The sequence below is a fragment of the Carcharhinus amblyrhynchos genome, chromosome 19 (assembly GCF_965287045.1).
Source record: "Carcharhinus amblyrhynchos chromosome 19, sCarAmb.v2.hapA, whole genome shotgun sequence".
Classification (NCBI taxonomy): Eukaryota; Metazoa; Chordata; class Chondrichthyes; order Carcharhiniformes; family Carcharhinidae; genus Carcharhinus; species Carcharhinus amblyrhynchos.
In genome coordinates, this window is record NC_137342.1 from 20,839,993 (window position 1) to 20,864,433 (window position 24,441).

The following is a 24,441-nucleotide window of genomic DNA, read 5'->3' on the forward strand; positions in this document are numbered from 1 at the left end:
ATGCTCCGGTTTCCTCCCACAGTCCAAAGATATGTGGCTTAGGTGGATTGGCCATGACAAATTGCCTCTTGGTGTCAGGGGGATGAGTTAGAGTAAATGCACGGGGTTGTGGGGAATAGGGGTGGGTGGGATTGTGGTCGGTGCAGACTCGATGGGCCGAATGGCCTCCTTCTGCACTGTCGGATTCTATGATAATGTAAAGATATTTCTTGCAGCAAGAGAGAAATTAAAGACTGGAGATAGAGGATGGATTACTCATCATGTAGTAAGCTTTTTTTTGTTTTCCGTTCAGAGGTGTTATGGTTCAGGTTAGAAACTCCAAAATGTTTTATGAATCCCACTTAAATCATAAGTTTAGAGTTGTGAATGTGGCTACGATAAGCATGAGATGTTTCACTTCAGGTATGATTCATGTGACCCACTGGACAGCTTTTATCAAACTTTATTTAAGAATATAGTTAACATGTATAATAACATAAGAACATAAGAAATAGGAGCTGGAGTAGGCCATATAGCCTTTCGAGCCTGCCCCGCCATTCAATAAGATCATGGCTGATCTGTCGTGGCTCAGTTCCACATTCCCGCCCTCTCCCCATAACCCTTAATCCCCTCTCTTATCAAAAACCCATCAACCCGCGTCTTAAAAATATTTAGCGAGGTAGCCTCCACCACTTCAACGGGCAGAGAATTCCAGAGATTCACCACCCTTTGAGTGAAGAAGTTCCTCCTCAACTCTGTTCTAAACCGCCTCCCCTTTATCTTGAGGCTGTGCCCCCTAGTCCTACTATCCTTTCTGAGCGGGAAGAGTCTCTCCACCTCTATCCTATCCATCCCATTCATCATCTTACACGTCTCAATGAGATCCCCCCTCATTCTTCTAAACTCTAACAAGTACAAGCCTAGTTTATTCAGCCTCTCCTCATAGCTCAACCCCCTCAACTCCGGCATCAGCCTCGTAAACCTCCTCTGCACTCCCTCCAAGGCCAAAATACCCTTGCGTAAGTACGGCGCCCAAAACTGCACACAGTACTCCAGCTGCGGCCTCACCAATGCCCTACACAGCCGCAGCAAGACCTCCCTACTTTTATATTCAATCCCCCTTGCTATGAAGGCCAGCATCCCATTCACCTTCCTGACCACCTGCTGCACCTGCAAGCTGGGTTTTTGCGACTCATGCACAAGGACCCCGAGGTCCCCCTGCACCGTCGCCTGCTGCAGTTTTTCTCCACGTAAGTAATAATCCTTCCTACCATTATTCCTACCAAAGTGGACCACCTCGCACTTGCCAACATTAAATTCCATTTGCCAGTTACTGGCCCATTCGCCCAGCCTATCTAGATCCTTCTGCAGACTCTCCACACCCTCCGCGCAATTTGCCGTTCCACCAATCTTGGTGTCATCAGCAAATTTCGACACCCTACACTCGGTTCCCTCCTCCAGATCATCTATATAAATGGTGAATAGCTGAGGCCCCAACACCGAGCCCTGGGGCACTCCACTAGTCACCATCTGCCAATCCGAATAGCACCCATTGACCCCCACTCTGCCTCCTATTTGACAACCAATCCTCTATCCACGCTAACACCCTACCCCCAACTCCATGTCCCCTGACCTTCTACAATAACCTCTTGTGAGGTACCTTGTCGAATGCCTTCTGAAAATCCAGAAAGACCATGTCCACCGGCTCTCCTCTATCCACCGCCCTAGACACATCCTCATAGAACTCCAATAAATTTGTCAGACACGACTTCCCTTTAACGAAACCGTGCTGCGTCTGCTCTATCAAGCAATTCCCCTCAAGATGCCTCGCTATTTCCTCCTTGATGACGGATTCTAACATTTTACCTACAACAGACGTTAAACTAACCGGCCTATAATTCCCTGCCTTTTGCCTGGCACCCTTCTTAAGCAACGGCCGTTTTCCAATCTTCCGGCACTTTCCCGGAATCCAGCGATGTCTGGAAAATAACCTGGAAAATTAGCAAGAACTTTTATCAATTACAAACAAGAAACAAACAATCATGATGATGTATAACCCTTAACAAAGATCTCTACAATGTTTCAATTAAACTAATCCCATAGACAAAAGATCCTTTTCACAAGTTTAACACAACACACTAATGCTCACGTAATACTGGGATTGAAGCCATTAGTTGAGTTCTGCAGTCAAATATTTTTGCGATGCAGAACAGTTTGAAGACAAGACAGTTTCCCAAAACACCAGAGAAACTCTGGTCCAGCACCTAACAATAGCAGATTTTCACCCTTCTGGAAACCAACAGAATTTTCAAAATAATAGGAAGAGAGGGAAAACAGTTCTTGTTAGCTTGCTGTCCCTTCTAAAACTAAAAAACTCAAACCTGCAGCTCCCAACTGAAAATGAAAACCCTGTCACCTGACCTGCTCACAGTTTCCTTTTTCCTCCCAACAATGACATCACCAAAGGCTGTGAGCATGGATTTAAAAAAGACTCTTAAAGGTACACACACATCACAGAGGTGTAAGAGAAAGTTCTTAAAGAACCATTCCAAAAGGAGCAGTAATTTTAAATCCCTACAAGCTTGGTCTTTATAAAATCTTAGTGTTATTTTGGGCAAAGCAAATATTTGGCATGAAAGAGTTCTTGGAAGCAACTTTCACTATGAAGATACAAAAGCTCCACTTAAGGTTAGAGGAAATGGTCAGTTCAAGAATGCTGATCAAGTAAGGAAATACAAGGGTGAAGACATCGAAGGAGGTTGTCGCCATTGTTTATATTTGTGAATCTAACCATTGCAGCACCTGACTATAAATTTACATTTCCATATAGATATTTTTTATCTGAATTCTTTACTTGTACACATTTTATTCTCTCCCCTGCCCCTATTGCATCCATTCTATTTGGTTGACAGAGAGGGGTGTGAACTGTGTTGTGGTAAACAGAGTCATCAAAATCCAGAACAAATATTGATGAAAAAACATGAACTCTTTATACTTGGTTTTGTATTCTAGAATAGGTCCATTGCATCACTGAGCTTTCATGTCTGGGATGTACAAAAACAGCAAAGCATTAATAGATTTAACACCATTGCTGCAAGTTTATTGAAAAATAATGGCCTGGATTTTGCTGCACAAGCAGTAAAGCAGCAAGGTGCGCTGCTGTCCTTGAGAAAAGTGACCACAAAAGTCTGGCAACCTTTGTGGTATAGACTTCACTTCTTCTAATGTCAATTTGCTCTTGGCGCTAGCTATAAGGAATCTCTGGCTTCCAACTCCTGCATCAAATAGAATACGCAGTCAATCGCATGAAGGTTTCCCAGAAGAATTCGGAAAGTAAAATGCTCTGACTATCCGATACGTTTTAATTATTTAACAATGATCAAGTAATGGATAAAAGCAAATTACCGCGGATGCTGAAATCTGAGAACAAAAAAGAAAATGCTGGAAAATCTTGGCAGGTTTAGCAGCATCTGTGAGGAGAGAAAAGAGCTAATGTTTCGAGTTTTGACAAAGGGTCATCTGGACTCTCAACATCAGCCCTTTTCTCTCCTCACAGATGCTGCCAGACCTCATGAGATTTTCCATCATTTTCTCTTTTGGTTATGAATTAAATAGAGATTGGGATGTGCATATATGGTGTTAAGGTAGAAGCTAAAATACTTCATCATAAACCTGAAATAATTTTTTTTATTATTATTAGCAATCAGTGGGAACTTTTTTTTAAATCAGAATGGAGATATGTGAAATTCCACAAAAATAAGATTAGTTTCTCAGAGCCAGGGAAGTTCTTCACCAGTAATTATGACTCGGTAAACAATTAAAATCCAGTTGCACTTCACTCAGCAAAGTGTAATTTTGTTGAAAGCTCTTAGGCTGATAGCATAAGAGGAGAAGTTCACCTCAAATCAAGTCATTTGAAAAGATTCTCATCTGCAACATCTTCAACAGCGCACCCTGTGGAGAATGAGGGTATCACTTACAGCCATTTCTACGTATTAACTGCGCATGTGTGGATGACAGAAGTTGCTGTCAGCTTCACAGTTCTAATGTTGGTTAACAGTGACCATTTTGCCATCATTATAACTGTAAAAGGTAGGCCATTATGTTGTGCAGTATACGCAGATAAGTATTCCCAACAGAATTCAAACTGTGCCTTCAATAAATTGTATTTGTAAGCAGTAGGACCATCATATCAATTGAGATTTCACTACTACCCACTTTAGGTGGTGGATCAACAGTCACTTACATGATATATCATATATTAACTGTTATTTCTGAGTAATCAACTTTGTGAATCACTTTAAACAAAAGAGAAAATTATGTAACATCTCAGCAGGTCTGGCAGCATTTGTAAGGAGAGAAAAGAGCTGATGTTTCGAGTCTAGATGACCCTCTGTCAAAGCTGGTTGGAAAGAAGAGCAGTACACTCTTCAACTGTCAAAATCTTGCCATAATTGTTCTGCAATTTTAATCATTCAGTTAACGTCCATGTAGGTGCCAATGAGACAGAATTAGGAAAGTGGTTCTGCACAGAGTGTATGGGGAGCTAGACACCAAATTTAAATGCAGAACCTTAAAGATTATAATCTCTGGATTATTACTTGAGCCATGCATAAATTGACATTGGGTACGTAAAATTAAAGAGATGACTACGTAGCTCAATGACTGGCATGGGAGAAGTGGGTTCTGGTTTGTGTGGTACTGGCACTAGTACTGGGGAAAGTGGGGATTGTACCATTGGAATGGTCTATACATGAATCGTGCTGCGACCAGTATTTCAGTGAACTAGGAAAGTAGAGGGGTTTTTGCACTAATTAGTAGGGTCAAGGGATCAAATGTGGAAACGTGGTGCATCAAAGAGTAGAGGCAAGGTAAGAGAAGAAAACAGTAAGCTGGGAAATTACGGTCGGAAAATTGCAGGAAGGAACAGAAGAAAACAACTTAAGAATGCCCGAAGAATAAAGACTAAATGTTATAAAGTTAACAAAAAGAGAAAACTGAAGACTCTGTCTGAACGCAGGTAGCATTCATCACAAAAACAATTTGATTGTACATGCTGAAGTAAATGAATATGATCCAATACTCATTATAGAGTTCTGGCAGCAGGATAACAAGGATTGGATCCTTAATATTGAGGGGTATGTGACATTCAAGGAGAATAGAAAGCAAGGTAAAGGTAATGGAGAAGCACTGTTTAATCAAGGATGGCATTTGTGCAATATTGATTGATTTTGATTTATTATTGTCACATGTATTAGTATACAGTGAAAAGTATTGTTTCTTGTGTGCTTACACAAAGCATACCATTCATAGGGAAGGAAATGAGAGAGTGCAGAATGTAGTGTTACAGTCATAGCTAGGGTGTAGAGAAAGATCAACTTAATGCAAGGTAGGTCCATTCAAAAGTCTGATGGCAGTACGGAAGAAGCTGCTTTTGAGTTGGTTGGTATGTCATCTCAGACTTTTATATCTTTTTCCCGACAGAAGAAGATGGAAGGAAGAATGTCTGGGGAACATGGGGTCCTTAATTACGCTGCTGCTTTGCCAAGGCAGCAGGAAGTATAGACGGTTAATGGATGGGAGGCTGGTTTGCATGATGGATTGCGACCAGGGTTGCCGCGAAGTAGGAAAGTTGAGATGATCTTGGTTCAGGCTTGATTTGAGTGGAGATGAGGAATTAGAGGGGAAAAAAGTTGCTTGTGGGAGTGGTCAACAGACACCCTTATAGTAAGAACAATGTTGGACAAAGTATACAAGAAGAAATATTGGGTGCTTGTGATAAAGGGATGGCAGTAATCACTGGAAAAATCAGATTGCCAGTAGTAGCCCGGATGTGGAGTTAATGGAATGCTTTCAAGAGTTTCTTCGAGCAGTGTATTCTGGAACCAACCAGAGAGCAAGTTATATTAATCCTGATATTGTGTAATGTGACAGGATTAATTAATGACCTCAAACTAAAGGCATCCCTCAGTAGCAGGTGATCACAGTGTGATTGAATTTTGTATCCGGTTTGAAAGGGAAAAAAGTCAGTCTAAAACTAGTATTTGAAACTAGTATTTTAGACTAGTATTTTTAAAGTAAGGGTAACTATATGTAGGCATGAAAGCTGAGCTAGGTGAAGCTTCCTGGAATACCTGGCTAGGGCATACATCAATACAGAAGCAGTAGCAGACATTTAAGGGGAAAGAATATTTAGATTAAATATATTCCTAAAGTGAAGAGAAAATCTAAAGGGAGGTCCCACCATTCATGTTAGCTAAGCACCAGACTTGAGGCAGGAGCATATAGCTTTGCAAAGACGAATGGCAGGTTTGATTATTGCTGTTTTTTATATTCTGACCTCCGTCACTCCTTGAATGAAGTTTCATCAGACTGCAAGGAAGTGATCCCTCTATTCAAGAAGGGACAGAAGGAGAAAACCGGAAACTGTAGCCCAGTTAGCTTGATGCCTGTCATGCTGAAGATGTTACATTCGATCATTAAAGTGGTTAAAGATGGGCACCTAGAAAAGCTGAAGGTAATCAGGAAGAGTCAGCATAGTTTATGAAAGTGAAATCATGTTTGACCAATTTATTAGATTTCTTTAACGGATAACAGGGAGCCTGTAGATGTACTGTACATGGATATCCTGAAGCATTTGAAAAGGTGCCACATCAAAGATTATTGCGTAAAATAAAAGCTCAGTGTCGGAGGTAATAGATTAGCCAAGATAGAAGATTGGTTGGCTGGCAGAAAATGGAGAGTACGCACAAATGGTCTTTGTGTGATTGGCAGAATGTGACGAATGGAGTCTCCCAGGGGTCTGTGCTGAGGCATCAACTTTTTACAATTTACATCAATGACTTAGATGAGGGGAACTTGGCAGTTGATTTGCAGATCATACAAAGAGAGGTTGGAAAATATGTTGTGTTGCAAGAGGTTTGCAGATGAACATAGGCTGGGTGAATGCGCAAAAATCTGGCAGTATAATGGGGGAAATGTGAAGTTGTTTACTTTGGCAGGAAGAATTAAAACTCATTACTTAAACGGCTGCAGAATTCAGAATGCAGAGGGATCTTGGCATTCTTGTGTTTGAGTCACCAAAGGTTAGTATGCAGGTATAGCATTTGATCAGTAAGGTTAATGGAATTCTACTTTTTATTACCTGAGGAATTGAACATGAAAATAAGGACGTTATGCTTCACTTGTACAAGTCATTGATGACACTGCATCTAGAATACTGTCTAAGATTTTGCCTCCTTAGGGAAGGGTGTAAATGTGTTGGAGGCAGTTCAGAGAAGGTTATTAGATTGATACATGAAATGAACGGCATATCTTATGAGGATAGGTTCGACAGCCTGGGCTTGTTTGCAGTGGAGTTTATAAAGCAAGGGGTGATTTGATTGAAATATACAAGTTCCTGAATGGCCTTGACAAGGTGGAAAGAATGTTTCCTCTTGTGGATGAGTCTGGGATAAGAAGGAGGCTATTTTAAAATGATGGTGTGCCCTTTAGGACAGAGATAAGAAATTATTTCTGTAACTCTCCAATTCAACATCCAGAACGTCAAACAAACGTATGACTTGCGAACCCTGCTCCAAAAGGTAAGACAGGCAGGGTCATTCAATATTCTTAAGGCAGAGATAGATCATTTCTTCTTTGGCAAGGGAATCAAAGGTTATCTGAGGTCAACGGGAATGTAGAACTTGAAACGCAAATAGATCAGCCATGATGTTCAATGGTCGAGCATGCTCAAGGGGCTGAATGGCCGATCTCTATTTAATATGTTCATGTGTTGTGATACTTTAGTTATTCCTGTGTCTGCCAGAAAAAAATCCTGGAGCTGATCTTTCTCTTCACCCAACTCCACTACCTGGTTTCTGAAAGAAAACACAAGTTTAGGGAAACAAGATTAGTTTGCTTTCATTCATATCCTAATTCACAATCGCACAAATATTCTAATTTACAATCTCTCCATGGAAAATGCCAGATGAGAATTGATAAAATTGCAGTTTGTACATCTAGAAAAGCTGTTGCCTGGTGAAGATGAAAATTGAATGAAAACACTCGCGTGGTGCGCAAGGCACATTTCTATTGGATTGCTTTGACATACCGTCATGGATTATGTGTTCAAACCTATGCTACTCGTACAGCAAATTCCTGCTACCAGTTTGACCAACGATGCAGAATGGAGGCAATGTGATCCCACAGGAAAAAAGAAGGGACATTTTGAGACCAAGTCTACATCTTGAACTGCTTTCATTTTCCTCCTGGCTGCCAGCTATTTGAATAACTTTAGCTCAGACCAAGAGATGGGTTGCTGTCAACCTCATCATCCTGGGATTTGCACATGGCAGTGGTCCTGAATGCGAGAAAGAAAACAGACAGAATAAATAGATGTGTGTCAGCCAGCCCTGTCTTTCTGCAAATCAGAAAGAAATAATTGAATAACTCTGTCACTTGTCAGTCAGTGTCTATTCTCAAATCAACACGAACATTTGCCTATATCATAACACTGAACACTTTCACTCATGGTCACTTGGACATTTTCAGATAATTCATCAAAATTGCCTGTGTTTATCAGCTCAGAAATATTGATGCCACATTAAAATCCTAAATGTCTGTTATGTTGTCATCTTGTGCTTTCCCCAGAAAATGCCTATTTATGGAATTGGTACAATCATGTGTATGTTGTTCTATAGATTCTCCATAGATTTTGCTAAAAGCATAGTTTGAATGCTCACTTTTTAATCTAAAAGAAAAACTTGAATTCATAGTTATGTGACAAAATGTCAGAAGTTGACGCATTAGCAGTTTTGTTCAGGGAATTGAAAGGCCATTGCTATGTAGTGGATTCAGTATTAACTGCAGGTATTTCATTAATAAAACCCAATTCTCTTTGCTGCATGAAGGTGGGGATTGAGACAGCACTGCTGGAATTGCTGAACTTGGTCATTTTGTATCAATGACTTTTTTAAAGTGGGGGAGGGATTTATAATAATGCAGTATGACCATTACTGCAGTGCAAGGTTGTTCGATGCTCCGAATGTTGTGTTGGAAAATCTATTAATTTACGCCTATAGAGTTGGTATAGGTTTTTGCTAAAGACAGGAAATATATACTGTTTACAGTGGAAATATAACATATAACATAACAGAGACTTGCAGACTGTGCTTCTGTGGTTCATTGGTTAGTATTTTGTACCTTGTTCAGTTGGATTTTGCTGCAGTTTCAGTTTTGTTTTTAGTTTATTTATTAGAACATAGAGCATAGAACATTACAGCGCAGAACAGGCCCTTCGGCCCACGATGTTGCGCCGACCAATTAAAAAAGCAATGACCCTCTAACCTAAACCAATCCCTTTCCATCCATAAACCTATCCACGGATCTCTTAAACGCCCCCAAACTAGGCGCATTTACAACTGCAGCAGGCAGGGCATTCCAATCCCTCACCACCCTCTGGGTCCTATAACTACCACCCCTTAATTTAGAGCTATGCCCCCTCGTGCTAGCTTTCTCCATCCGTGCTAGCTTTCTCCATCCGAGGAAAAAGGCTATCACTGTCCACCCTATCCAAACCCCTAATCATCTTATATGTTTCAATAAGATCCCCTCTTAGCCGCCTTCTTTCTAACGAAAACAACCTCAAATCCCTCAGTCTCTCCTCATCGGACCTTCCCTCCATACCAGGCAACATCCTGGTAAACCTCCTCTGCACCCTCTCCAATGCCTCCACAGCCTTCCTATAACGTGGGGACCAGAACTGCACACAATACTCCAAGTGCAGTCGCACCAGAGTTTTGTACAGTTGCAACATGACGTTGCGGCTCCTAAATTCAATCCCCCTACCAATAAACGCCAAGACACCGTATGCCTTCCTAACAACCTTATCTACTTCATTCCCAACTTTCAGGGATCTATGTACACATACACCTAGATCCCTCTGTTCATCAACACTATTCAGAGTCCTACCGTTAGCCCTATACTCTACACATCTGTTATTCCTGCCGAAGTGAATTACCTCACACTTTTCCGCATTAAACTCCATCCGCCACCTCTCGGCCCAGCTCTGCAACTTGTCCAAGTCTCTCTGTAAACTATGACACCCCTCTTCACTATCTACCACTCCTCCGACTTTGGCGTCATCAGCAAATTTACTGATCCACCCAACTATACCCTCATCCAGATCATTTATAAAAATTACAAACAGCAGTGGCCCCAAAACAGATCCCTGAGGCATACCACTTGTAACCGAACTCCATGACGAATACTTTCCATCAACCACCACCCTCTGTCTCCTATCTGCTAACCAATTCCTGATCCAATTAACTAAATCACCCTCAATCCCATACATCTGCATTTTCTGCTGAAGCCTTCCATGGTGAACCTTATCAAACGCCTTACTAAAGTCCATATATACCACGTTAACTGCCTCACCCCCATCCACCTCTTTGGTCACTTTCTCAAAAAACTCAATAAGGTTAGTAAGGCACGACCTACCCTTCACAAAACCATGCTGACTATCTCCAATCAATTCATTACTCTCTAAATAACTATAAATCCTATCCCTAATAATTTTTTCTAAAACTTTGCCCACAACAGAAGTAGGACTCACCAGTCTATAATTCCCGGGGAAGTCTCTGTTCCCCTTCTTAAACAATGGGACAACATTCGCTATCCTCCAATCTTCTGGCACTATACCTGTGACCAACGACGACCTGAAGATCAGAGCCAGAGGCTCTGCAATCGCCTCTCTTGCCTCCCAGAGAACCCTAGGGTAAATCCCGTCCGGCCCACGGGACTTATCTATTTTCAAACCCTCAAGAATATCTAGCACATCCTCCTTATCAACTGCAATACTATCCAGTTTACAACCCTATAACCCGGTGTTCTCCACAGCTACATTTATGTCTCCCTGCGTGAATACCGAAGAGAAATCTTGGTTCAATGCCTCTCCAATCTCTTCCGGTTCCACACATTAGTGTCTCAAGTAGGCTTACATTAACACCACAGTGAAGCTACTGTGAAAATCCCCTGGTCCCCACACTCTGGCACCTGTTCAGGTATACTGAGGGAGAATTTAGCCTGGCCAATTTAGCATGCACCTAACCAGAATGTCTTTCAGACTGTGGGAGGAAACCAGAGCACCTGCAGGGAACCCAGGTAGACATGGAGAACGTGCAAACTCTACACGGACAGTGAGCTTAGCTGGGAATCGAATCCGGGTTCCTGGTGCTGTGAGGCAGCAGTGCTCACCACTGTGCCGCAGTGCTGTACAGCCAGCACTGTTATTGAGGATGTTTGAATTAAAGAGACCAAATATAGCTTGCGTCATAATCATGCAATATACAGAGGGGTTTGTGCTTGGTTAGCATGCCCATTGATTATGTATTGACTGTAGCTGTCCTTGATCCTTCATGTTTCACGAGCAAGTTTGCTGACAGCTAGGGATGGCACTTATTACAAAAGAATAGAGCTGTGTCTACTCAGATATACATTGGGGAAATGCAATATATTTTTGTACTTTGTTTAAATTTAATCTGTTCTATTTGAAAATCTGCTCGTTGCAGTAGTGCTGTGGTTGCAGCATTTGCTTCACTAACATTGAAAATTCAAGAAGCAATACCGAATTCGTACAGATACACAGTGCTGTTTTTCATTTTTACACGATTGCAATTGTTTTATACATTCTCGCTAAGATTTACTTTTAAAGGATTCCGCTAGGATATAGGTAGCTGTCTCGTTGCTTGAATATTTTATTACCCATCCTGATTTGCGAAAAGTTATTTGCTCTTATTATATTTGTCCTCAAAGTGGTTGTCTCTGAGATCATTGCTGAGACATGACACTTCAATTCCGAGAGTTGGTCCCTTCGCAGCACTCCTGCTTCAGCAATAGAACATGTTTAACCCACTGAGACACACTCAATGTTTTTGAAGCAGTGAAGCAGTTTTAGTGTTCCTGTTAATGTGTTAGGTTCTGACTTTAGCAGAGCCATCTCTATTCAGAAAATTTTAGAGGTTTGATTTAAAGTAAAAGATGTATTAAAATTGCATGTTCTTTTGTAATGGCGTTCCCTTGAAGTAACATGACATCCCACTCATGCATGTGCTGCCTGTTCATCTCTTATGTTGCAAAAACCTTATCGCGTTAAGTATCTAGATGTGAGGGATTTTTATTCAAATTTTGGGTAAAAGATTGTTATTTTGACAAGCAACTCATTTGATGGGTTGACAATGTGTTAACCATAGTTAATTGCACTGATAAGGAGTGAACAATGCACAGCATAAATGGTACCTCAGTATTAGGATGGGGTGCATCCATCCATTGTTAGCCCACACTTATGTAAAAGCTGGAATGCTGAAGAGATAGCAAAAACAGAAAGAAATGACATTAATTATTTAGAATTGAAAATTGATTTCTTTGCCTTACAAACTTTCTGTGCACATAACGATCACGTACATATTGCCATTGCGATGGAAGGTGAGCTAGTTATGGAATGGGTGGAGTCTCCCATGGAAGTGTTGGAGAAAGTCTTCCATTGGGAGGATGGTTGGTGGGATGAGGGGTGTCTCCCACTGTTGGGGGCACCTGTGGGAGGGTGTGTCTAAATCTAAGGTTGGGTGGAGTTTCCTGTGTAGTGACTTCAAAGAGGCCATGAGGTTGGCCTCTTGGAGTATGAGCTCCCTGATTGAGGTCACAATTGCCCGCCCAATCAGGGAATCCCACTTATATATAAATATGGGAGTGTCAGGTCCACTGGCATTCCTGATTCTGACTGTGTACCTGAAGCACTATGGGAGTGGAATAAAATTTGTAAAGAAAGGGAATTTGGTGAATGGATACCAGGGCCTCTAAGGAGTTATTTCATCCTGAAGGTTGGGGAAGCCTCTTGAGGATTTGGGGAGGGGGGTGAGTGGGGTTGCCATTGGGGATCAGTGTGGATTATACAATAGTTACCCGGAAGTTAGAAATGGTTTTCATTCTCCAAACTTTTTCTGCGTAACTGTTAATATAAGACAGTTGGAATCATCTGAAGTTTGAGAGTTAAATTACATTTTCAGATGGTTCCGATCGGAAGTTTAATCTCCCAGACGATTGCCATGCAATCCTCACCTGGAAATCATTTGGGATGGTGGGGGTGCAGTGGCATTGGATGCATTTCTCAGCACATCTTTGAAGTACTCCCCAGATACAGTGCTCTGGAGCTTGGAAGTTACAGCTTGTGTCCAGTACAGAATTACATTGAAATATAACTGCTGCAGATGGTGTTTGGATATTCATCACTAGACTAACACAACAGGCAATAAGTATAGTTAACATTTCCAAACAGATAACACACAGGTTTAAAGTAATCAGCACCGACAGTGAATCCATTTATTTTGCTTCATTCGCTATTCAGCTTTCCACTGAATTGTTATAAGTTTAAGTCAGCAGCTTTTTAATGTTCGACTCTGTAGTTGGTGGATAATGGACAAAATCCTCCAGCCGCCTACCACCAACCCCGCCGCCGCCCCCCCCCCCAATAACTTTCCTTAATAAATGGTGGCATAAAAACAACTTGTAGCTATTTCTCAATAATTAGTTCAGGAATGCTGTAGGAAACATGCACAAAAATAAAACAAAGTTAACAAGCTGAATAAAAAATACTTTTCGCCATTGAATGATATATCTGTTTACCAGCCTTGGAGCTTGGAGAATTGGACAGTCGAGCCTAGAGTCATCTTCATGTCTATAAATAATGACAGGTCACCGTGGAGTTTTAAACTTGCATCCGTTTCATTGGCAGGAAGCACTCTCGAGTGATTTTCTGACTAGGTCGCAGCGTGGTTATACTTAGCTATGAATTAATTTAGCCTCAAATGAGTCTCTTTTTTCCTCTCAAGCTTCTAAATGGAACACCACCCAACAATGAGATTTTTCCCACCTTGCCACTGCTAAAATTTGCTGCATCTGGATTGATGATGCAGTCAGAGAAAAAAAACTTGCATTTATCTCGTGCCATTCATGACCTCTGGACTTCCCAAGACATTTTACAATGAACTAAGTTGCTTTGAAGCAGTGTTACTGTTGTTTTGTAGGAAATGCAGCAATAAATTTTCATCCACCAAGCTCCCATTAATGGCAATTAAAGGACTGACCCCACAACCTGCTTTTGTGACATTGGCTGAAGGATAAATGTTGGACAGGACACTGGGGGATCTCCAAGGTTCTCCTTTAAATCATGCTCATGGAATCTTTTACATCTGAGAGGGAGGACAGGGCCTTCTTCGTGTAATGTCATACCTGAAGGACAGCACTGACAGTGGTGCTGCATACCATTGATACTACATTCAAGTGCCAGTTGAGTTTAGATAGTAATTTTCTAGAGTGGAACTTTAACTCTCTGATTCAGAAACAAGAGTTCTACCACTGAACCAAGTCAATCATGTTAAACATGATGAAGGGGTGTAATAGTTACATAGACGTTCCAGGCAGGGGATGGTGTCTGTTTAATGGTATGCAATGGAAAGATGAGTGTAAATAGGAAGAGGCAATAAAAATATGTTTAAATTCCTTAGTGAGTGTGGAGTCCACAAATCTTCCATATATTCCATTTTAAAACAATACTATTTTTGAATCAAAGACCATTGATCTATTTAGTCTACTTGTACAAACTACCTGTTTCCTACAATGATTTGAGAAATAAAAGCCTGCATCTTTTATTTTATTAATGGTTCACCAGTCTGTGACCTTAAACCTGCGGTAGTTTTCTTTTCCAAAACCTTCCTCTCCTCTGCCTGCCTCTCTGCTGATAATCTCTACCATCGTGTAACCTCATTTTAACCATTTAAACAAAAAGTTGTCAACATTTTCTATTTTCTCTTGATGGTCTTAACTGTAGAGCTTTGTTCCTAGTCTTGGAATACTAGATTCTGATTTCCCTCCCTGTGAAGCCTTAAAGATCTGTATCAAAACTGTCCTCATCCACTTTTCAGAGGTTAAACATCCAAGGAAGATCTCATAATTCAAGCCTCAAGTTTTGGAATCATTCATATAGCCCTCCTCTAGATGTTCTCCTTTGGTTCCATGTCTTCCTTTTGATACAAAGGTAATAACTGAACCCAATACTTGAGATGTGTCCTCACCAGCTTCTTCACCATCTGTGACCGCTGAGCCTTTATGTCTTGTTTCTGCACTGTTAGCATTTAGTATGAAATTTTCACTCCTATCCAAAGGCACCATTGTACAACATTCACAGCTCTTTAAGTCTTGTAGAAAAATTACAAGTAACGTTGGTCCTGACCGTGACTTTGGTAACTTCGCCTCTCTGTCATCTTTCCCTTGCCCCACCAACCTTCCTTGTTTACCTTTCAGCCACTGATCATGTCATGCTTTGCAAGTTATGTCATGGCCATGGTTAATGTCCACAGCCTCATCCTTATCTAACAGATCTTGGCCTTTGAAAAGAAATCCAGGGAATTGGCCTGACATGTCATGCAGCTCTGAACAATGTAGGTTTGTTCTACACAGACATGAGTTTTGTGGGTGATCCTATAAGCTTTTCCTCATCAACATTAAAATAAAGATATAGGGACACTAGTGAAGTTGTAAAAAGAAAATAACAAAGAGGAAACCAGGCCATATGGTTATACTTTGAAAAGATGAGGCTTAGGGAGTGATTGACATAGGTGTTCAAGGTTACAAACGGATTTGTCAAGCTAGATGTAGAGAAGATATTTATTCATGTGTGCAGGGTCCAAAACGAAGATGTAAAAATATAAGATCACCATCAGTAAATCAGTTTGAGAACTTAGAAGAAACTTCTTTAATCAAAGAGCTTAGAAAGTGGAACTTGCGACAGGAAGTAGTCAAGTAAAAAAGCATAGATGTATTTAAGAGGAAGCTGGTTAAATATGAGAAAAATAGGATAGAGCATTATGCTGAAAGAATTAAATTACTTGAGTGGGAAGAGATCTATGTGAAGCCTAAATATCGGCAGGGATCATGTGGGCCAAATAGCCTTTTTCTGTGCAATGTATTTAGGGTAAAGACGATAGGCCTAGTGGTATTATCACTAGACTATTAATCCACAAACTCAGCTAATGTTCTGAGGTCCTGGGTTCGAATCCTGCCACCACAGGTAGTAGAATTTGAACTCAATTTAAAAAAATCTGAAATTAAGAATCTATTGATAACCATGAAACCATTGTCGATTGTCAGAAAAACCCATTTGGTTCCCAGATGGCCTTCACGGAAGGAAATCTGCCATCCTTGATTCCAGAGCCACAGCAATGTGGTTGACTCTCAACTGCCCTTCAAGGGCAAGTAGGGATGGGCAGTAAATGCTGGCCAGCCAACAACACCCATGTCCCACAAATTAATTTTAAAAAATGTAGTAAGAGTAGTGAGTGAAATAAATCAAAATATTAATTAGAACTCTCAGAAATGCTCATGGCTTTGAACTGCTGGTCATCTAACTTGTTACAGAGATGTCCCATTTGACTGGTTGTCTAAATCATAGTCAAGGCAAGTTTACTGCATAGAAATACTTCTCATTTAAGTTGGCATTGAAAAGTTTAGGTGGTGAAATATGCTGATCGGTATTTTTGTTCATTAAGGCTTCTGCATAGAGATGAGGATCAACACAGGGATGTAGCTGGCCCAGTGGGCCCAATGGTCTCATCCTGTTATTATTTCTTATCGCAGTAAAGCTAGGATGATAACCATATTCGTTGTTACTCAGGTTTATATTTGATTGGGTGGCACGTGGCCAGAATTGGTTTTGTCACCAGAATCAAAATTTGAAGTGTCAAGCTTTTCAACATTTTAATGTAGATTTAAAAGTTCTGATCAGGAATATTACTTCGGGGGAAATTATAACATTGAATTTTGTTGGTATGTTATTGATTATTCTGTTGAGAAATATATCACGTGGATGCTGAAGAATAAAACCTGGCTAACCACATCAATGTAAACAGTTTTAGTTTACAATATGAACACCCACATTTTCATTTGTACTTTGCTTAAATGTTTGGCCCTACAAAGATGTAGTTTTCTTACTTTGAAACATTTGATTTATTATTCTGATTATACGTTTGTTTCATTTTATACCCATTCATAATTTTGAACTTAAACTCGTTGTGCCACGTGTTCACCTCTATTTCGAAGGTTCGTCAAACCATTTCTGCTACAACTCATTCTCTGAATTTCAGAAAGAAGGAAGATGTTCACAGTTTGTGACTCCATTATTCATTCTGTTTCTATTCCCTGTTGCAGGGACTGATGATTCTGCTCCAGAATTTACCCACGATGCACTGGGGAAACGAGGAGATGAGTGTTCTTCTGGCTGAGGCTTACAGACTAAAATACGCATTTGCGGATGCACCAAATCACTACAAACGATGAAACCAAATATTGAAAAGAGATGTCTAAATGTGAAAGTTCTAATTTTTCATCTGTATCTCGTTCTTTTTTTGTCACAACTTTTTAAGTAACCCCGTTCGTTTGGACTTGGCATGTTGTACTTAATCCAATAATTGAGGTATTTTGCCGACTTGGAAACGAAAAGCAAAAGTTAATTTAATGTAAATCTGATTGCAGGCACAAATCTTAAGTAAACTGTGCAAGTTGTGCTAATGGGTAAAATGATGGGTAAGTCCCTTTGCTTAAGAATTGGATATTTTGGATATAATGGGATGTGAAGCTTTCTGGGTAGCCTTCTGAGGATTGGCTTTATTTTTATCAGCCTCTGCTTATTTTTAACCATGGTGCGTTGGAGCACTGTGTTTACTCAAAATCCTGCCTGAGCACAAAACCGTAGCAAATATAACTATGCCACACAATGTAGGCAATTGGGGAAAAAAAAACCTTTGGGTTTTCAGAATTCTAGGAAAAACTCCCATTTAGGAAGTGATGTCACCCGCATGCTCCCAAATAGCTAGCTTTTCTGGATCCCGATAAGTTTAGCTTGAGCAGCGTGGTGATAAAATCACTGTTGATTTCTTACAGCTGTTTACAGAAGTTGAAATAGTGCCTGACATCAAATGAAATGTATCCATAAGTGAACTATTTATGATCTCTCTATTAAAGTCTGCTATTGCTAAATATCTGAAACATTTGTCTTCAAATGAAATGTTGATTTATGATCAATTATGTAATTTTTTTCATGGTTTAGGATTGAAAATTCTTTGTTTTTTTTCCACCTGATTTTTTTTTCCTTTCCGGGTAGGGTTCCTAGTCACTCTTCCATGCTCCAATATACCAAAGATTCTACCACAGTACTTACTGTCTGTGGCTGTTACACATACAGGAATTGTAACACACAATCTTTGTCGCACAATGATTTTCTTTTGTGTCCCCCCCTCCCACGCCCCCATGCCAGGGACCATGTCAGAGACTTGCAGATCTGCTTTGTGCTAAAGCAATTGTCATATATAACATTGACTTGCTTATTGCAGTGGAACATTTGTACTTCAGTTTAGAAATTGTGCGGTGCAGAGCCTATTTATGTATATGCTACTTACATTATTGTAAATAGAAATGTGACCTGTAACTGAAATAAATTACCAGATAATAACCATTATGTTCAAAAATGGTGGATTAACCTCACAAATGAATTGATTTCTGATGCAAGTTGCTTAAACTCAGCTTTGACAAAGGGTCATCTGGACTTGAAAGTTCAGCTCTCTTCCCTCTTTACAGATGCTGCCAGACCTGCTGAGATTTTCCAGTACTTTCTCTTTTGGTTTCAGATTTAAACAACTGCAGTAATTTGGTTTTATCCAGTGCTTAAACTCCCCATTGGAAGAAAAAGTGCTGCAGAAAATTTGGTGGGTATAATAAGTCTTCAGAGACAGAAATCCCTTCACCAAAATCCCTTTATTTACAAACTCTAACAGCAGTACTCAGAGTGCTAGTAGTGAGCAGTCGACCTCAGGGGTGCCAGAGGAACTCCCAGTTAAGTTCAAGGCAAACGTTCTCTGGCCCATCAATTGGATTCTTAATCAGGGAGTTCATGCTCCAAATAGGCAAACCTCAATGGCCTGATCGAAGTCATTACAGTGGGATAACTTGCAGTCAATTAACAAATGTTGGAATTAGATATCTGACAAAAATAACTGATACTGGAGTCAAATTTCCCCACTATTTTAGCACGTTGAAGGCATATAAATGTTTTGGGATTATTTTGCATCAGGAAAGTTGGATTAAAGCAACTTCCACCCAAACTCCAGCCTTTAAAGTGTTTTACCCTGAGTTCTGTTGTGTTTTTGAGCCTTTCCATGGACTGTCCAGTGAGAGAAAATCAATGACTGATTTGATTGAGGGCGCCATTAAATTTTACTTGCGGGTGTTTAGCTCTGAATCTTGTGCCATGTTTGTGAAGTATAAAGACCCATTGATATTAGTTGCAACGTCCCACTCTAAAGCTTCTTTCATATTGATGGGAAATGTCAACCAAATAACCTTGTTTAACAAATCGGCAAATTTTCAACCAATCTCTTGACATGTTCCCTCGGCATCTACCACTACTAAAAATAATGTTTCCTCAAGGTTGATGCATGTCTTTAATAATAATTATTTTGAGGTAATTGGCATCTGAAATATGTTTGAAAATCTTGCAGGCTTACGAAGTGCATAGCCAAAAAAAGCACCAGAAACCATGCTGTAAACCTCTATGACTCTTAGTAAAAAGCATTGAGACAGTTACATAGGTAAGATGGGTATAGACTGATACAGACCAAATGTGGGCATTTGGGACTAGCTTAGCGGTAAAAACTGGGTGACGTGGACAAGTTGGGCCAAAGGATCTGTTTCCATGCTGTAAACCTCTATGACTCTATTTAAAATGCTGAGCAAGCACGAAGCAGTGCTTAAAGACAACTCCCTCCTTATTGCTTTTAATTAATCAAAATTTTGTTTGTTTTAAATTAAAACATGTTTGCTGAAAGTTGTTTTCAGGTGATTGCTTTTATTATCATGCGTAGCCAATAAAGATTTCCATTCCAAGAATAGGATGTACAAATATTTACCCACTAGGAGCCCTCATCTGAGATATTTTGAAGTTATACTAAAGAATGAAAACACGCAATTGGCAGCCCGATTTCTTCCGTAGAAGTTGAAAATGATTAAGAAATGCATTTCCAGAAGCAAGGTTTTTTTCTCAACCATTTCAAAGAAATTGTTCTGTGAAAGCTGATAGAGTTCCATTATATAAATTTAATAATACTACGACCAAATGATAACAGACTTGAATTTCACTTCCTCCGATATAGGGGACTCTTAAGTAATGTCTTCCTTTTGGCTTCATGATTGCTGTGAGATTCTGTAGTGGGAGCGTGCGAACTGTTTAAACAACTTAATGTTCGAAGCATTTCAAAGAGTATTTATTACTGTGGCATTTTTTTTATACAGTGCGTCAAATACTGCAGTTGGGAATAGTCAGAGCACCAGATGTGTTCAGGTTGGTCTGTGAATTATCAATATCTACTGGAATATAAATACTATTCAGATACAAATGCACCTGCTGCATTAAAAGCAATTGCTAGTTGTAATATTTTGCAGCATGAAAGTGGTATTCTAAAGCACACAACAACAAATGCTTGATCCTTTCCAAAATTGTATGTCCAAAATCTGGAACTATCAGACAGTTTGACAGGACCATTCTTTATTTTGAAAGGAAAGAATTGTTCATAGAAATGTTTATACGCCAAGTATATAAAAGTATATTCCTGATCTTAGTGCAGACTCGATGGGCCAAACGGCTTCCTTCTGCACTATAGGGATTCTAAGGCCTCTTTAACTTTAAAACTTTACTGAAAAATTGATAGCAATGTTTTATTAAAGGAAATTGCTCTTTAAGTAATATTCTGAGATACACATTTTCAAATTAGTAGACACAGTTCAGAAGCTAAGTCAGTGGCATGGATTCAATAGTTTCAGCGAAAAAAATAATGGCATATTATTCAAGGAAATCTTTTATTTACTTGAGTTCAGACTGAATTTATAGCTATTCCCTGAATGGAAATTTAAAAACAAACTTGCCTCTTTGACATCTGTTAAAGCTACAGGTTGTTACCTGTGTTCTTTGCATTTGAGGAAAACTTCAACAAAATCGTCCATTTAGAATTATCAAGAATCTGCTACGTGACAACTGACTGAAATCTTCTAGCACTTTGGCATGCAAGGTACTGTTGTTTTATCAGAACGCTTGTATAGCCATTGATTTTTTTTAAAGGAACCTGCTGTAGTGTGGTGCATGTTGTACAACTCTGAGGTCTCTGTGCCTCTCCACTCCTGTGGTCCCTTGTGTATCGTCAGTGATAACAGCAGCACCATTGACTAACGTGCCTCCAGTCACCTGGCCCCAAGGCTCTGAACACTTCCTTCCTAGACCTCTCTGCCTCACCTCCTTATAAGATAGTCCTCGGGCCATAAAACATAGGAGACAAAGTAGGCCATTCAGCCCACTGAGTCTGTACTGCCATTCAATGCAATCATGACTGATATAATATAATCCTTGTTATGATCAGACAGGTGGTAAGCACCATACAAACCAGATCCTGAAGGGAAAGCTGTCACCCTTTTCTGTTTGTATTTTTACTGCAGGAAGGTGCCTGTGCTGAAGTCAGGAGCCACAAATTCCAGTAACATTTTGAAGATGTTCAGTATTAAAATATTAACAAAAGAAACTTAAACACACCAGATTATGGTTACACAGTTAAAATTATTCTTAGAGAACGTCTTCCTCGAAGGATTTTTTTCTTGGCTCGACTCTCAATCAAAGGCCCCTTTAAGCAACAATCCCTTCAGATATTTAATCAACAAGCATTCCAGTAATATTACCATTAGGTAATCCCACTGTAGGGGAGGTACATCACAGGGTTTCACTGTGTCTCCAATTCTGCTGCAGAAATTCCAAAAGCTTTCAAAATCCTGTATCAGAATCTCATCGAGACCATTCTTCTGTCACCCAACAACCTTTATTTAACGTGCATTAAGTACTGCTTCTGCAGCTACAGGGCACAGGTCAAACAATGGAGTCCTTCAATTGCCAGCCTGAGTGGAACCAGTTGATTTTAAGCAACAGCCTCCCCCCCCCGCCATCACTCATTCCCTATTGGACAAGCCTCCACTCGCTAAATAGGGGAGCTCATACTCACCGAGGCTCACTGGGAGATCTAATGATGATCAACCTTGGTCATCATAACATTCCCCCCCCCCCCCATAGCAGATGGCCTTTTCTGCTGCTTAATGATCAGCCTTGGGTTGATTGGAGGCAGGACCAGATCTAGGGATGTAAAATGGATTGGAGACCTTCACTTCCAAAGGGACCACTGATGCTGGTTCTTCCTGAGGTCTTCCTTCAGATGGGGTGCTGGTCTCTTCCGCTTCTATTTCAGAATCCATGTCCTCATCAGCCAGAGAGACAAGTAATGTGTCAACTTCCAGTCATGGTGTAATGCTGGCAGGGGTCATTCCCATGGCTGGTAATGAGGCTTGATTTGGCGGGGACTCCCAATTCCTGAGATGGTCCAGATGCTCACTCTCAACTTTGCTCTGCACTTCGACCTTATAAGACATGGGCCTCATTTTCTCTGTTACGATCCTGAGACTGTCCCTGAAGCTCCTCACGTGGATTGGTTCACCAGTTCTTTCTGTCCTTGCAGAATCATAGTTCTTCTGGTTCTTTTGTTGGGACTCCACTTTCCCCAGGTTTGTGAGCAATTGGTTTAATCTTATCCAAAGCGTTCGTCTCATTAACAATTCCACTTGGGTGTTTCCTGTTGTTGTGTGAGGGGTAATCCTATGGTTGAATTAGAATTGTGCCCGTTTGATCTCTATGGATGCTGTTCCAAGATTAAAAGTCTTCACTTCCTGTTCAGCCAACCCATTCAATGACGGGTGATAGGGTGCTGTCTTAATGAGTTTAATTCCTTTGGAAAGCATGAAGGCCTGAAACTCAGTGCTAGTTAACCAGGATTTCCAGTATCCCACGTATGCAGAAACTTTGTCGGAATTTCTCAATGGTAGCATGGGAAATGGTGGAGCCCATATGATGCATCTCCAGCCATTTGGAGTCTTCTGGAGACCATATTTAAGAATATGGAACCCATAAGAACCCTGGCGAAGTCCCCATGAACTTGCACCCCAAGCTTACCAGATCACACTCATGGATGCAGGGAGGCGTGGGAGGGGGCAGCATTTTTGGTTATCCGGTCACGACTCATATTATCTGACCGAATTGGTAATGCCTGCAAGAAGACTGGATCACCATACATAATGCCTAGTTAGCACTTTCATTTTGAAATCCCAGGGTGGCCATGAGATAAGTGCGTAAGTATTAGACGTCGCATTGGGTAAGCAACAACCACGCAGGAACTGAACCCCAGAAGGTGATACCATCCTCAACACTGAGCTCGTCTTTTCTCATTAGATAGGGTTTCACTTCAGTTGAAAGCTTGCCTCTAAATCACCCCCCCATGAAATATCACATGTTCAAATTTCAATAGGACTGGATCGTTTTGCGTCCAGGCTTTGATTTGATTTGCAGAACCGGCAGGAGTCCAAAAATATTGAGCGTCATCACAACCTTTTACACAGCTGGTAACAAAGCAGGCTTACGGGCAACAGCAAACGACTCTGTTGCGCTAGCTATCTGGGTACTGGGACGGTGCTTTCGGCGATAGTCACAAGGCGCCAGTAACAAGGTTCAACGTTGTATCTGAGCAGAGGCAATAAGGGGTGGTATTGACTTGTCTTCTTCAAGTCCCAGTAATGGTCTATGATCAGTTACTTTGATGAAGCATCTACCATAGACATATTGATGGAATGTTTTAACTCCAAAGACAACTGCCAACCCCGCTCTCTCTTGATTTGGGAAGGCTTCTGTTCAACATCCAAGAGGGTGCTAGATGCATACACGATTGGCCTCTTCATTCCATCATTCCAGCGATGTGCCCCAAACTTAATCAAATCAGTCTCACTTACAGACACGCACATACAGCCACAAACCTGTTCATAGAATTACGGAATGAATCGTAGAATCCATGCAGTGCAGAAGGAGGCCATTTGGCCTATCGAGCTTGCATTGACAACAATCCAGTTAGGCCCTATCCTTGTAACCCCACGTATTTACCCTGACACTTAGTGTGGCCAATCAATCTAATCCTCACATCTTTGGACTGTGGGAGGCAGCTAGACCCCCCAGAGGAAACCCACGCAGACACAGGGAGAATGTGCAAACTTCACACAATCACCAAGGCTGGGATTGAATCCAGGTCCCTGGAGCTGTGAGGCAACAGTGCTAACCACTGTGCCACCATGCCACCCATAATAATATTTGGTTCATAGTCCTTAAAACCCACCTCTCTCCTGTCTGTGTGCAGGTTTCCTCCTGCAGTCTGAAAGATGCGCTGGGTAGATAAAAGCATCATAGAATCATAAAGTGCAGAAGGAGGCCATTCAGCCCTTCAAGTCTGTGCCGGCCACAATCCCGCCGAG

At 40.8% G+C, this 24,441-nt stretch overlaps 1 protein-coding gene across 4 annotated transcripts in view; it reads left to right on the plus strand.

The window, feature by feature from the left end:
• The window catches only part of tbc1d22a (TBC1 domain family, member 22a), a 373,403-nt gene extending 354,850 nt beyond the window's left edge, over positions 1 to 18,553 (plus strand). For all 4 annotated transcript variants that reach the window (XM_080207367.1, XM_080207368.1, XM_080207369.1 and 1 more), the window contains one exon: positions 17,218 to 18,553. In XM_080207367.1, the coding sequence (XP_080063493.1) occupies positions 17,218 to 17,346 (129 nt within the window). In that variant the 3' untranslated portion in view covers positions 17,347 to 18,553. The remainder of the gene's footprint in view (positions 1 to 17,217) is intronic.
• Positions 18,554 to 24,441: the final 5,888 nt, after the last annotated feature.